Source organism: Miscanthus floridulus, chromosome 7 (assembly GCF_019320115.1).
Source record: "Miscanthus floridulus cultivar M001 chromosome 7, ASM1932011v1, whole genome shotgun sequence".
Lineage (NCBI taxonomy): Eukaryota > Viridiplantae > Streptophyta > Magnoliopsida > Poales > Poaceae > Miscanthus > Miscanthus floridulus.
The window spans coordinates 79,686,200-79,700,315 of record NC_089586.1 but is presented as its reverse complement, the minus strand read 5'-3'; the positions used below and the strand labels follow the sequence as shown (position 1 = coordinate 79,700,315).

Genomic DNA, 14,116 nt, shown 5'->3' with positions numbered 1-14,116 from the left:
CATCTAGACCAGTTACCGGTCAATTTATAGAGTCTAGGCTAGTTACCAGTCAATTGTAAAGTGCAAGACATGAAGTAATACAAAAACTAATATAAGTTTTGATACTTTTTTTCCCCTAGAAGCTTGGCTCGTTTAGCTCACGAGCGGCTCGCGAGCTGGCTCGAGTTGGCTCGTTATAGCTAACGAGCTAAAATCTTGGCTTGGCTCGGCTCGTTATCATAACGAGCCGAGCCGAGCTGAGTCGAGCCAGCCACGAGCCGAGCGAGCTAACGAGCTTTGAGTTTTTCGTCAAGTCTTAGGCGTTGATAAGCTAATCGGTTAATAACTAGTTGGAGCCTTGGACAAAAAAAATTAGCCCACCTATTAGTTTTTTTTTTTTTTTTTGGATCGGCTAAGGCTAATTTTGGCTATTTTTTATTTGCTAATAATTGTCCTTATATCAAATGGTCTAAATGAAGGAAGTATCTATCCACGAAAAAGATAGTATACACGATTTTTTTTCCCAAAAGGAGAGGAAATAGAAACAAGTACCCTAAAAACCACACAGCTAGATGGGGTGCGTCTACACTCTACACCACCCTCATAAGTTCTCAATTTTACTACTCGCTTAAAAATTAAGCCAATTTGGTTGAACATAACCCAACTAACAAATCAACTGACAACTGGATTGAAACAATTCACTCATGGTTTTTAGCGAGAAAAACCGACGAAAACTCCAACCACAACCACTAGCGCGTCTAATAAACGAGTAAACAACTCGACAATAGCATGACTCCGAAGGTGTCACTTCTTCTTGCTGGTCTGTTTTCCCAGTTCAACCAGCACCTTGAGAAGTTGAGAGCATCCATCTCCGCCATGGATTTCTGCGTATGCTGTCAGGAGGAACATGTTGTGGAAAGTGATCACCCACAATTGGCCAAAATGGGAAGTCCAGAACACGCTTGGTCAAAGTGTGAATGGGTTTAAAAAAAAGAAAAAGAAAATAAAACGGGTAAAGAAACAACAATTGGCCAAAATGGAAAGTCGAGAACACGCTTGGTCAAAATGTGAATGGGTTTTAAATTAAAAAAAAAGAAAATAAAATAAAACGGGTAAAAAACAAGGGGTGAGCCCGGATCGAACTCGCGACCTTCAGATTTTCAGCCTGACACTCTGCAAACTGAGCTATCCTCACTATTGTTTTATGATAAAACTTAGTTTTGTATACCTAGTTATCTGAAGTTGAAGTTAGTTCCATGACTTCACACGGTTGCCTTACTAATAATATTATATCTATAGATATCTTGTGAAACTCTGTCCCCCATCACTCGTCTTCTGTTCCTTAGTCCATCGTCTCTCACTCTATCGTTCTTGATTTGAGTTTAGAGCTATAAAATCTTCCTCAGCGTGCACTCATCTTATGGACCGAATGTCTAAGCCCTTTCGCGTTGGCACACATGCGGGTACGTGGATCGCCTTTCACCTTTTTTAACCTTATGATTTATATGCACTCATTTAAGTTAGAGTCAATTTCCTATACTAGATTAATCTTTTATTATACTAACATTTGTTATAGACTTTAGAATTTATTTAATTTAAGGTTGGGCCAAACCTGATTAAATATAACAAAACCATCTAGCTTATTGTTATTGGCACGAGTACCACACAACAAATTGCACGTGTCACATGTTTGCTACTAATGATAAAAGGCCGTAGACAGTTCCAGCAATGCTGAAATGATAATCCTCCTATCGAACAAACTTTCTATTTGGATTTTTGGCAAAAAGTAAAAAAAAAATCCTTCCAACAGTTTGGTAAAACAACTCCTTAAAAATAAGAGCTTGGTAAATCTCCCCTCCAACTTGTAAATTTCCGCAGCCAATATAGGAACCCTGTATTCGCTCCCCGTCTGATGTTCTTCTCGGGAGACCAGAGTAAATTGGACGCATAAGTAAATTAAGAAAATAAAGTGTTTCGTGTGACAAAGCAATAATAGACAAAGGAACTATTATAAAAAAGTTTGGTTGGTTAGAAATAGTTTAGGGTTTCCAATCATTTAGGAAGCTAATATAGAAAGCTATTAGAGAGAAAATTACATTAAGGTTGCTATTTATTTTATTAACTATCTCAATTTATTAATTTATTAGCAAGTTAATTATAGGAAACATTTGGAGCTGTTCTTACACCGTCTAAATGGAGTCGTCTTATTGTACATAGCAAAAACCCGTTGTTTACCTACCAAATTGATATGCTACGATTCCCCTAAAAAAATGATATGCATGCTACCATTCCCCCCCCCCCCCCCCCCCCCCCCCCACCCCCACCCCCCCAAATTACCAATCAATCAATAATGTAAGATTAGCCACAACGTGGTGTGCAACTGATGTTTGAATGAAGAGAGAGATCTCCAGGCATCGAAGCGTACCACTGCAGGAGGCGATGCTGGAATCAAAAACATCCTACTCGAGTATAGTTTTCCAAACGGGCCGCCCGGCACGGCACGACACGGGCATGGCCAGGCACGGCACGGCACTATCCGGCACGGTGGCCCGCCGTGCCGTGCCTGATAGTGCCACCGTGCCGAAGTGGCAGCCCAGGCACGACACTATCAAGTGCTAATCATGCCGTGCCGTGCCAGCAGGCACGGTGGCACACCAGTGCCCGTGCCGGCCCAGGCACTAAACACATTTTAACCAAAGCATAATTTGGAATCAAAATTATCAGAAAAAGAACTGGAGAAACAAAAACAGAGCAAACACACAAGAGTTAAGAAAATAGGAATATGGGAGCATGTGCAATGGCTGCCTCACTAAAAACCTGCTAGGTAAAACTCACCCTTGTGAGAAACCCTAGTCAGGAAAAGAGTACAGCCTAGCTCCATTAAAGTTTAATGTTCTTACATCATTGTCCAAGTCCAAGTTCTCATATTACAGAGCCAAGTTCAAGCTAAATGTAAAGACTAAACTAATAAAGATATGCTTCAAGCTTCAAGTTCAAGCTCCCAGCTGGCCAGCTGCAAAAGAAGAATAGAGTTAGCATTAGGAGCACTGATCAGTTAGCAAAAGAAGAAGAGGAAGTTAGGGTTGTAATTAACCTTGGCGGCCGGGGCACTAATCAAGATAAAGCTCTTCAAATGTTTCCTCTAGCTCCGGGTCCTCCACATTGTGTTGCAGCCTTGCCTCCGCCAACTCCCAGTCCTTGACGCAGGTGAGCCACTCCACCGTCTCCGGCTTCAGCCTCCTCCGCCGCTCCTCGATAATCCTACCAGTCATACTAAACGTAGATTCTGAAGATATGGTAGACACAGGAACAGTTAAAACATCTTGAGCCATGATGGACAGCACTGGATATGTCAGTTTGTGCTCATGCCACCATTTCAATATGTCAAATGAATCATCCAACTGGCTAACAGTGTCACAATCCAAGTATGAGACAAGTTCAGAAGCATTAGAAGCTGTAGAAGTAGCAGCATGCAGCAAAGCAGTAGCAGATGTATCTCTAGACAGATTAAGAGAGGAATGCAGCAGTGAAGTACCCCCACCAGAAGGACTAGGTGTATCATCATCATAAATTTCATCCCAAGCAGACCTTTTCTTACCAGACAGGTTTTGAGGGACAGTCCTCCTCAACCTAACAGCTCCATATTTCTCCTCATACTTATTGAAAACATCAGTAAGCCTAGCTCTAGTGCCAACCTGGTAAGCACTATAATCTGTACTGGTAAGGTTCATCAACTTCCTCAGCACTTTTGCAAAACCCTTCATTTTAGCTCTAGGGTCCAAGATGAATGCAAAAGAATAGAGCAAAGGTATGTCCCTCCAATATTTATTATATTTGTCTATCATAGGTTGAATCACATTTCTCAGGTGAATGTCATTACTATAATTGTTCAGGTGTATAGCAATCTTAACCAGATAATGAAGCATAAGTGGAGATGTAGGATAGTAAACACCAGACAATGCAACAGTAGCATCATAGAACAGTTCAAGAAACACAAATACTTTTTCAGCAACAGCCCAATGTTCTTCAGTTAGAAGCAACTCACTATTCTCACCTCTAGGATAATTGGCATGTATGAAAGTAGTGAAAGGATCTTTGTGAGGAAGCAAAGTCTTAAGCATTAGATATGTAGAGTTCCACCTTACATCCATATCCAACTGAAACTTTCTAGGCCTAACACCCGCTGCAATGCAAAGTCTTTTGTATGCTGCAATCCTCTGATTAGATGAGTTTAAAAATGATATTGCAGTTCTAAAAACTTCAATCAAAGGTTTAAGATAATTAAGTGCCTCCTTGATAATCAGGTTGATTATATGGCATGCACAACGCTGATGCAAGAACATAGTACTAACAGCAGATTCAGGTTCAGGATGTCTTGGATCCTCTACAGGTACCTCAAGACCAAGATATTTAGACAAAACAGGTCTAAGTTTTTGCATGGCAGAAACATTAGATGAAGCATTATCCAAAGTAACAGCAAACACTTTTTCAGCAACACCATAATCACCAAGAACAGATGCAACTCTATCAGCAATGTTCTGTCCATTATGAGAACAATCAATAAGCACAAGACCAAGCACCCTCTTCTCTAGTTGCCAATCAGGGTTTATGTAATGAGCAACAACACTAAGGTAATCCTCTTTGGCTTTGCCAGACCATATATCAGAGGTTAGGCACACACAATTAACAGAATCATAAGCAAGTAGCTCAACAAGCTTAGCCTTTCTATCAGAAAACATTTTGGCTAAGTCTCTAGTGGTGGTTTGTGTAGAGACAGCCTGAAACTTAGGATTATGAGCATTACAGATGTATTCCTCAAATGCAGCAGATTCACCAAAGCTTATAGGAACATCTACCCTAGCAAGCAATCGACAAAGTTCAGTACGAGCACGCATAGGACAGTAATCCCAATTATGCATAGAACCATCAGGATTAAAAGAGATCTAAGACTGACTAAAGCTCCTAGTTTTCTCTCGCCTAACAGCACATTTATCCCTGTGACGACGGAGGTGGCCAGTGCCAATTGCAGATCTACCAGAATACTGCTTTTTGCAATGGATGCAGACAGCGCCATACCTGACCTTCTTACCTTTGGGACCCATCTTGAATAGCTTCTTAAAGTCAAGCCACACATCAGAGGTACAGGGACGTGATACCTGGTCGTCGGCGTTCTCATCTTGTTCGCCGCCTTGGTCCTCTGCTCCATCACCACCTTCAATGTTGATCGGGTCACCGGCTCCACCTCCAGATCCACGCCCGAAGAGCTCTTCTACCTCCTCGTCGCCCATGTCGTCATCTTCGTCTTCTCCAGGGAGCTCGCGCAACCTCTCGGACTCCTCATGGTACGCAGACAAGGCAGCCTCGACTGTCTCTTCAGAGGGGGGCCGGGGAGGCATCGCCACTGGCCTCAAACGGCTACACAAGTGTGAAGAAGAAGAAGAAGACGGTCAAGATCAAGAACTAAAGAAAGAACAAGAATGGTTAGGGTTAGGGTTAGGGTTAGGGTTAGGGTTTACTGCGGATTCTTACCTCAACGCTGCCGGCGACGTAGACGGAGCTCGGAGCAGCTGTGAATCAGCGGATCTGAAGAAAGAAGAAGAAAAAAATCAGGAAGAGAAAGCATCTTCTGTGCCAGAGCTGCCGGAGGGCGAGAAGAAGAAGAAGATGAGTGCTCTTACCTGCATCTTCGGAGCCCCAGAGCTGCCGTAGGGCGAGAAGAAGAGGTAGGGACGGCGGCGGGTCGCCGTTGCCCGTCAGAGTCGTCCCGCGCCGTCGGAATCGGAGAGGAGAGCCAGAGACAGAGAGAGCGAGAGGAGAGCGCGACGGGGGAAAGGCGAGAATGATTTAGGGTTTGGGGTGCGAGGGGGAGCCGGCCGACGAGCTGCTTATATACACCCCCACCCCAACGACTGAATCCAACGGCTAGAATCGCAGGGGTCGGGGGATCCAACGGCCATGATGGCTCGAAGCCGTGCCGATGCCGGGCCAGGCCTTTTTCCGTGCCGTGCCTCGTGCTGGCCCATGGGCCGAATGTGCGGCCTAGGCACGGGCACGCTGCCTAGCGGGCCGGGCAGGGCTAGTGCCGTGTTTTTTAGGGCCGTGCCCATGTCGGCCCATCGGGCCTGGCCCATTTGAAAAACTATAAACTCAGCAGTACAAGATTCTTTGATATCTCTCACCTTCACCTGAGAAAAAATAGTAATTTATTCGTTGAACGTTGATGCATGTACATGACTCGAGTATATCAGGAAAAAGGAGAAATCCGGGCTATTTGCTTGTTTTGTGAGTTCTTTCGATCGTCCTTTATTTTCACCTTGTTGCGCTATGTCTCGACACGTCTTAGCCAGCACCTGTGATTTGTACTTTGGATCCAGATTGAACAATCGCTACTCTGCACTCGTTAATTGCTAATCCTTGCTGTCATATTGTGTGCCTACCCATAGCTCCACATATTCTTCTGTCAGCACAGGTTCATCTTGCAACTGTTACCCACGCTCAACAACAGCTTGCTTCATCACTTTGGTTTTGCTCCTGTTTGGCGTTGGTAAGAATACAGGCAAGACGGTGGTAAGCCGCTTGTGATTTTGCATTCCACTTTCACCACCACCACTTGTTTCCTTTTAGTTGATAGGGATAATACTTTGGTGTTGTCTTTTTCTATCTTCTAACCATGGCAGGAACTCCGACGGACTTCAATGAGTGCGTGTCCAAGGGCGAGCTTGCAACGTTCATGACTGAACAACGCAATCTTATGACCGAGCTGACGCGCAACGTGAACAATCTGGTCACCCGCATTGAACAGCTTGAGCAACGCCCTCCACCTTATCGTGCTGATGATGAAGATGCTGGTGATGAAGATGCATATGCTGACGGTGGTGCCCGTCGCCGCCTCAACTTCAATCGTCGTGGTATGGCAGGTAATAATCATGGTAATAATGATCCTTTTGCTAAAATTAAATTTAGTCTACCACCTTTTGCTGGTAATGTTGATCCAGAGGCATATTTAGATTGGGAGCTTGCTGTTCAACAAAAATTTGATTCTCATAATGTTCCTGTTGAGCATAGAGTTAGACTTGCTACTAGTGAGTTTACTAATTTTGCTTTGTTCTGGTGGAGTGATCTTTGCAATGCCAATAATGCTGCTGCTGTGCCTCAAACTTGGAATGTTTTAAAGCAACATATGAAATCTCGTTTTGTTCCTCCTTATTACCAACGTGATTTACGTTTGAAACTACAAACTTTAAAACAAGGTGATAAAGGAGTAGAAGCATACTATCAAGAATTGATTATTGGTTTAGCACGTTGTGGTATAAATGAAGATGATGATGATGCTAGTGCTAGATTTTTTGGTGGTTTAAACCATGATATACAGAACATACTTGATTATAAAGAATGCGCAATTTTTCCCAATTGTATCATCTTGCTATTAAGGCCGAACGAGAAGTACAGGGACACAAACAACACCAGCCTTTCAGGTCTAACAATGGGAGGAATTTTCAGCAGCGTTCCGAGCCGGAGACGCCCAAGCTTCCTGTTGCACCACAGCCATCTACACCTCCATTTTCTTCCGGGGTAAGTAAATTGTCTAATGTGCAGTTTCCACAGCTGAAGAAAGGTGGCACTTCGGGTGCTTCTACTAGCTCCTCCTCGTCCAGCTCTAAAATCATTTGCCACCGATGCAAAGGCATGGGACATGTCATGAAGGAATGCCCCAGTCGTCGCGCTTTCATTGCTACCGAGGATGGATATGTAAGTGCTAGTGATGTTGAAGATGATTTAGCCCTTGCTGCTAACATTGATGCAGATCCCACCGAGGGCGATCATGACAAGGAGGCCATCACAATTGACTCTGTGGCTGCTGCCGCGGACTACCCTAGCCTTCTTGTGCAGCGTGTGTTGAGTACACGTGTGGGTCATGAAGAAGAGATGAAGATCCAATGCCACAATTTGTTCCACATGTATCTCATTGTGCAGGGTTGTCGTGTTCTCACTATCATTGATAGCGGGAGTTGCAACAACTTGGTGAGTTCAGATTTGGTTGACAAGCTTGGCTTGACCACACGACAACATTCGTATCCATATAAACTTCAATGGTTCAATAATAGTGGTAAGACTAAGGTAACTAAATCAGCACGCATTAGCTTTTTCATAGGTTCTTATCATGATACTGCTGATTTTGATGTTGTCCCTATGCAAGCTTGTTCCATTTTGTTAGGTCGCCCATGGGAATTTGATAATGATGCTTTACACCATGGTAGAACTAATACATACACTATCATACATAAGGACAAGAAAATTACATTGCTGCCTTTGTCTCCTACGGATATTATTAAACATGCTAATGAGATAAAAAATAAACCTCCAACAGACATTGCTAAAAATAATGGGATTAAGTTAAAAGGAGGTGCTTTTCTTGCTACAACTCCTGCTACTGCTGAGTTATGTGATAATCCTGATGCACCATGTTATACTATGTTTTGTCAACCTTTTATGTCTGGTGCATTGCCTGCTGTCACTAACCTTTTGCAGGAGTTCGCTGATGATGGGATGGAGTCGAGGATGACTCCAATTCTACAAGGAGGGGATAATGAGGACATCGCCAAGATGGAGTCGAGGACGACTCCAATTCGAGAAGGGGAGGATGATGAGGACATCGCCACACTGGACACACCGACGCCATGGTCTTCCCCAAGTTGCAATTCGTTTCCAACTCAGCTGCCACGTCGTCCTCGGATTCAGCAGACACGTCGTCACTGTTTTGGTCATAACTTCCTCATACCACATCGAAATGGGCCGTTCTTGGATGCGTTGGAAAGGGGATGACGATGCCGTCGTTTTGGATCTGGTCCCAACTCTAGAAGGTCCGTGGATCATTCTGTGTGACCACGGCAAGGTGCTGCATCACCTATTTGGGCCAACTTGGCCATGTATCGTGTCGGGCCTTAAGCCCAAGTTGTGGGCGCCCAACCCCTGGCCGTCCTCAACCCTAGGTCGAGTCTTAGACTATAAACATATCCGCCACCGCTGCTACACAATTGGGTTTTGTTTAGAGTTTAGTTTTCCTTCGAGAAACTGAATCGTTCGTTGTAACTGTGGTGATAAATCCTTTTACAGTGATCCAGGGCCCCCGTTCTTGATCTCCTCCACTGTGTTGATTAGTCCTTTGGAACTGAGTTCTTGAACCCTCTATTGATATTCGCGTCATTCATATTTGCAATTTCAGATTGCGTGTTTTACCTTCTTGCTTGTGCTCTTCGATTCGCTTGCAGGAAAAGCCTTCTTGGCGAGGTCAATCAAGTTGTGCTTGGTTGATAACCAATGAAGCAGTGGTGTAACGGTTGCAGGGTTCGAATCGTGTCTAATTTGAAGCCAGATCGCCAACGTCGAGATCTCCACAAATCGAACTTACCAGCTACCTCTCGGAAGATCGGGCCTGTACCCATCACGCGCCGTGACTGCACGTAGCACCGGCCAAGGCAGTGAGATTGCGTATACCTTGGGATGGAGTGAGTACTTAGTGACATGCTAAAAGCATCCACTATTGTTGCCGACCGTTGCCAAGCCTAATTTGGACGGTTCCATCGTCATCGGCTGTTTTAAGACCCGCAGCAACACTGTGAAATTCCCCTTACCCACGTCCACCGCTGTCCAATTCCTTGACCCTGAAGCTTCACCCCATTCCACTCTACCACATGTGTGCCCTAGTTCACACTATTGCAGCCTGCCCAGCGCTGCCACCGCAGTCGTGCCATCGCCGCCATCGCAAAGCCCGCCGGGTGCACGTGGCCAGGTCCACTCGAGCAGCCTTTGGTCAAGACACCATGGCCGGTAAGCTTAGGGTGAGTCTCTGTTTCCTATCCGTGAGTTGGTTCATGCTGTCGATATTGTGGCTCATAGGAACGCATCCGCCATCGTAGGGAGAGGACCATCGCCGGGGAGAGAGCTCAGGACAGTGCCCCTATTTGCCATATCGCTTCCAGTCGCTACGCGTTGATGTTAAGGTAATCATTGGCCCCTTAGATAGGAGTTGGAGGGTCAGAGGGGGGCCGATGTAGCCGCTCGATGCCTGCGCCGTCGCGTCGGTGCGCGTACGGGTGTCGGGGGACATTGCCGTGGTGAAGAAGGGAAAGGAGAGGGTGGTAGATGTAAAACCCATGACTCGGCGTAATAGTGCTTGGGTTAGTTGTGCTAATAGGGGAAATAGTGGGGGCTTCTTCGCTAATACGCCAGACGCGCGTGGCTCAGCTGTGGGCCACATCGCGCGACACAGTGTGGGCCACGCTGGTGGCTGCGTGCGTGCGTGGGTGGGAAGCCGGGTTGGGCCAAGCCGGCGCTAGCATGGGCCACGAAATCAAAAGCAGTTTCATCTTTCCAATGAATTTGTTAATGCTTATTCAATTTAGTTTTCAAGCTAAACTTTGATAATTTATAGTAAATTGTGTAATGGTCCAAAAATAGCGAGACCAATTTTGCTAGGTTCACAAAAATACCATCTACTTGTTAGTACAATTAGATTACAGTTAGCTAGGACGATGGTAGGTTCATAAATTCAAACTAGAAAGCTTAATATTATGTGGATTAATAATTGTAGGAATTTTCGTGGTAGATTTGTGATAGATATGACCATGAAAATTTTACAGTAGGCTCACTAGGTTATTAGGTGCTTGCTATAAATTTTGTAGCTCTAGGGTAGGTTGATAAGTAGAGTAGCTATTATCCTTGCTTTATTGTATATAGCGTAAATCAGCATTAGGAGTAAGGATAGCTGTAGTTGCTATAATGATGAATGCCATACTTCATACTTGTTATTGATAGCAATAGATAACTTAGTACCGAGGTCGGTAGCACTAGCGTAGTGGTTAGATAGAGGTACTTTATTTTAAGAGCTGCTATTTCTAGATTACTAAGTATTGCATCATTATTTCATGCATGTAGATCACGAGCTGGTAGAATTCGTGCCCATCGACGAATAGGAGTATGACGAGGTCATCGAGGAGTATAAGGAGGAGATCCTCGTACAGGAGGGAGCCCCGGAGCCGTTTGGTGCTGACCTTACTGACCCGTCGCCAGCCCAAGGCAAGCCCCGGTGCATAACCCTTATTTTTATGATCACTGAATATATATATATATATATATATATATATATATATATATATATATATATATATATATATATATATATATATATATATATATATATATATATATATGATATGTATTTACGTTACATGTATTTTATAGAAACTACATGCATAAATATATCTACCCATGAGTCCTACTAGTATAGGTCGAGTAGATGCTATGCTCAGGATATCGGTAGTGTGAGTAACCTGCCGTTACTCGTAAATAGGTGATAAATGTAACACCCCGGTGTTATGATCGTATTTAGCGCCGTGATTTTGGCCTAAGTAAAACTTCAAAACGCGTTTCTTGAATTTTTATTTAAAACAAACGTGGAACGATAAGCGAATATTGTGTGACTTGGTTGTGGACTCAAATAAACGCTTAAGTTAAATTACGTAGTGCGTAGAAATAATTGGGAAGGTTGAACGACGATGCTAGCGGATGGTTTGTCCGGTTAGATTAAGCATGAAAAGCAACTTGTACAAATAAAATAAAATCCATTAATAAGTATATATATATATATGCACACACATATGTTTGCATCCGCCAAGCTTCCGTGCTGCACGCTTGTCTCTTGTTTGACAGTGACTTGCCCAATTTTTGTTTAATGTAAGCACAGCAGTCCTGCAGAGCAGCAGCGAGTTTTCAGCGCCAAGCGGCTAATTGACAGCGTCCCTATTGCCTGGCCTACATCCCACGTCCTCCCTGCCACTACGGTCTCTGCACTGCCTTAATGAGTTTTGGCCGAGCTTGCTGCATCGCCGTCCTTTCCTGTCCCCGCTGCTTGCCCAATTCCTTGCCTCAGCGTGTCTTCATTTCTTCCGTCCGTTTTCCCCTCTCTGATTTCCACCCGCTACGCCTCGCTGGAGTCCACGCCGAACCCACAGAGCTCCTTGGCTGCTGCTCCCGCGCGTCCCCTCTGCTCTCCCATGCGCCATGGCCGTAGCTGAGCTAGCCGAACCGTGACCCCACGCTACACCACGCCGCCATACGCGCCCGGCCGCGCGCCCTCGTGCCTCTACACTCGCAGCACGCCGAGCCGCTCACCCCGCTGGTGCTGGTCGCCCCCGTGAGCGAGCGCGCCCTGCCTCGCTTCGTCCAGAGGTTGTCTGCCTTAAAGCATGCGCAGGTGGACGCCATTACCCTACCTTGAAAGCCTAGAAATGCCACTGCCGAAGCCACCGTAGCCCCACGCCTCCTCCGCACGCTGCTGCTCCACGGCGACTCACCACAGCCTCAGCACCTCGCCGGTGCCCACGCAGCCCTCACCTCCACGTGCAAGCCCCTGTGTCGTGCTGTTCCTGCTGCTCCACAGCACCTTGGCGTCTGCACTCTGCACCCTGGACCACGCTAGACCGTCGCCCTCCGCGCTGCCCCTCCCAACGCGACAGCCACCATGCCCCTGTCGTATGTCACCGGTCATCCTTGGGCATGTGTGCGAGCCCCTCGTTCCCGCATGGCACTTGCTGCCCCTCGGCGCTGCCTTTCCGCGCCTCCTCTCCTCCATGTGCTGCGTCGGTGTCCCCTCCTCTTCCTCCCCGCGCCGCCAGCAGCTCCGCCTTCTCCACGATGTCCGTCTGGCCGACACCACTGTGCCGGATTGCCGCTGCCTCGGCTCACACGGACGGGCCTTCGGGGACCGGCTCGGGTCTGGCTATGACCAGCCTAGGGCCGCATGAGTTTCCGTGCAGTTCGCAGGTGTGTTGCCGACCGCTGCCATGCCATGGTTGCTGCTCGGGCAACCCTCGCCGCCGGCGCTCTGTTTTCCCTACCGATGCGCTGCTCTGGAGCCTCCCTCCTATGCTGGCCTGTGTTCTGCTCGTGGATTTGTAGCCCACTGCACTGGATCAAACGACCGCTTTCTTGGGCCACGCACGTCACCCGCCCGTCCGGGCTGCTCGGCGCTCGCCTGGGCCGCCAGTCTAGTTAGCTGGGCCGCTGGCCGCGCGCCGCCTGGGCCTCGGGCCTGCTGGCACTGCTGGCCTGCTTCTAGCTGGGTTTGGGCCGCTGGGCCAGGTAGGTGATTGCTGGCCTCTTTATTTTTTCTTAAGCAATTTTTAAATTCGCTTATAAGGCAAAACTGTAAAATCAATATAAATCTGTGTAGTGATCCAAAAATTATGAAACTAATTTTATTAGGTTTATAAAATCAGTATCTACTTGTTAGTATAAATTGTTCACCTAGTTTTACGATGGTTCCATGCTTGCTGTAATTGATTTAGAATGCCTAATATTATGAAAATGTAAACTTGTAGCAATTGTTATGGTAAATTGGTAATAGGGTTGAATCTAAAATTTGTACAGTAGGCTCCTAGCAATATTAGGTACCCACCGTAAATTTTGTAGCTCCAGAATAGTTGATTGCTAGATAGATGACGATACCCTATTTTGAATAATGGTTAAATCGATAGGATAAAATAAAGAAACACCTTGGGTTATATAACTGAAATAATCATTGGGAAATAATGCCTTATCCGACAACGTGTATATGTAGCCTCAGTACGGTCGTCGTCAGAACTAGCTGTTAACTCGAGGGGCGTACGTCGTATTTTATGAGTCACGATTGCAGTTGATTAATTACATCCTTGCATTGCATCGCATGCATGTCATATAGGTATGATGATGGATCAGCGGACCGATCGAAGGATGATTGGGAATCCAAAGATGGTGTAATGGTATTCTCGCCAGGAGATGATGCAATGGGCATTCTATCCAGATGATTGTGGATGATCTGAAGATGCAGATACTAACTTTATATATATCTTACCCAGGCAAGCCCCGGTGCATAACCTCTACTTTCTGTAGTTTAAATTAGATTTGTGCATTAAGTTTCAAGGAGTTGAATGAAAACCACTTGCATATATATCTTTACCCTATGAGTCTTACTAGTATGACAGGATCGTGTAGATTGCTATGCTATAGGACTCCGGTAGAAGTTAAGTGATTGTCTATCACTCGCGAGATATAGGAAATATGTTACTATATGATTATCACCTGGAATATATAAAATGGT

The 14,116-nt window shown here is 45.6% G+C and overlaps 1 protein-coding gene across 1 annotated transcript; it reads right to left on the bottom strand.

Moving 5' to 3' along the window:
* Nucleotides 1–2,726: 2,726 nt before the first annotated feature.
* On the bottom strand, nt 2,727–4,125 carry LOC136463552 (zinc finger BED domain-containing protein RICESLEEPER 2-like). The gene is made up of 2 exons (XM_066462542.1): nt 3,074–4,125; nt 2,727–2,992 (listed from the first exon to the last, which is right to left on the bottom strand). The coding sequence occupies exon 1, from the start codon at nt 4,098–4,100 to the stop codon at nt 3,090–3,092; it is 1,011 nt and encodes a 336-aa protein (XP_066318639.1). The 5' UTR covers nt 4,101–4,125; the 3' UTR covers nt 2,727–2,992; nt 3,074–3,089.
* Nucleotides 4,126–14,116: the final 9,991 nt, after the last annotated feature.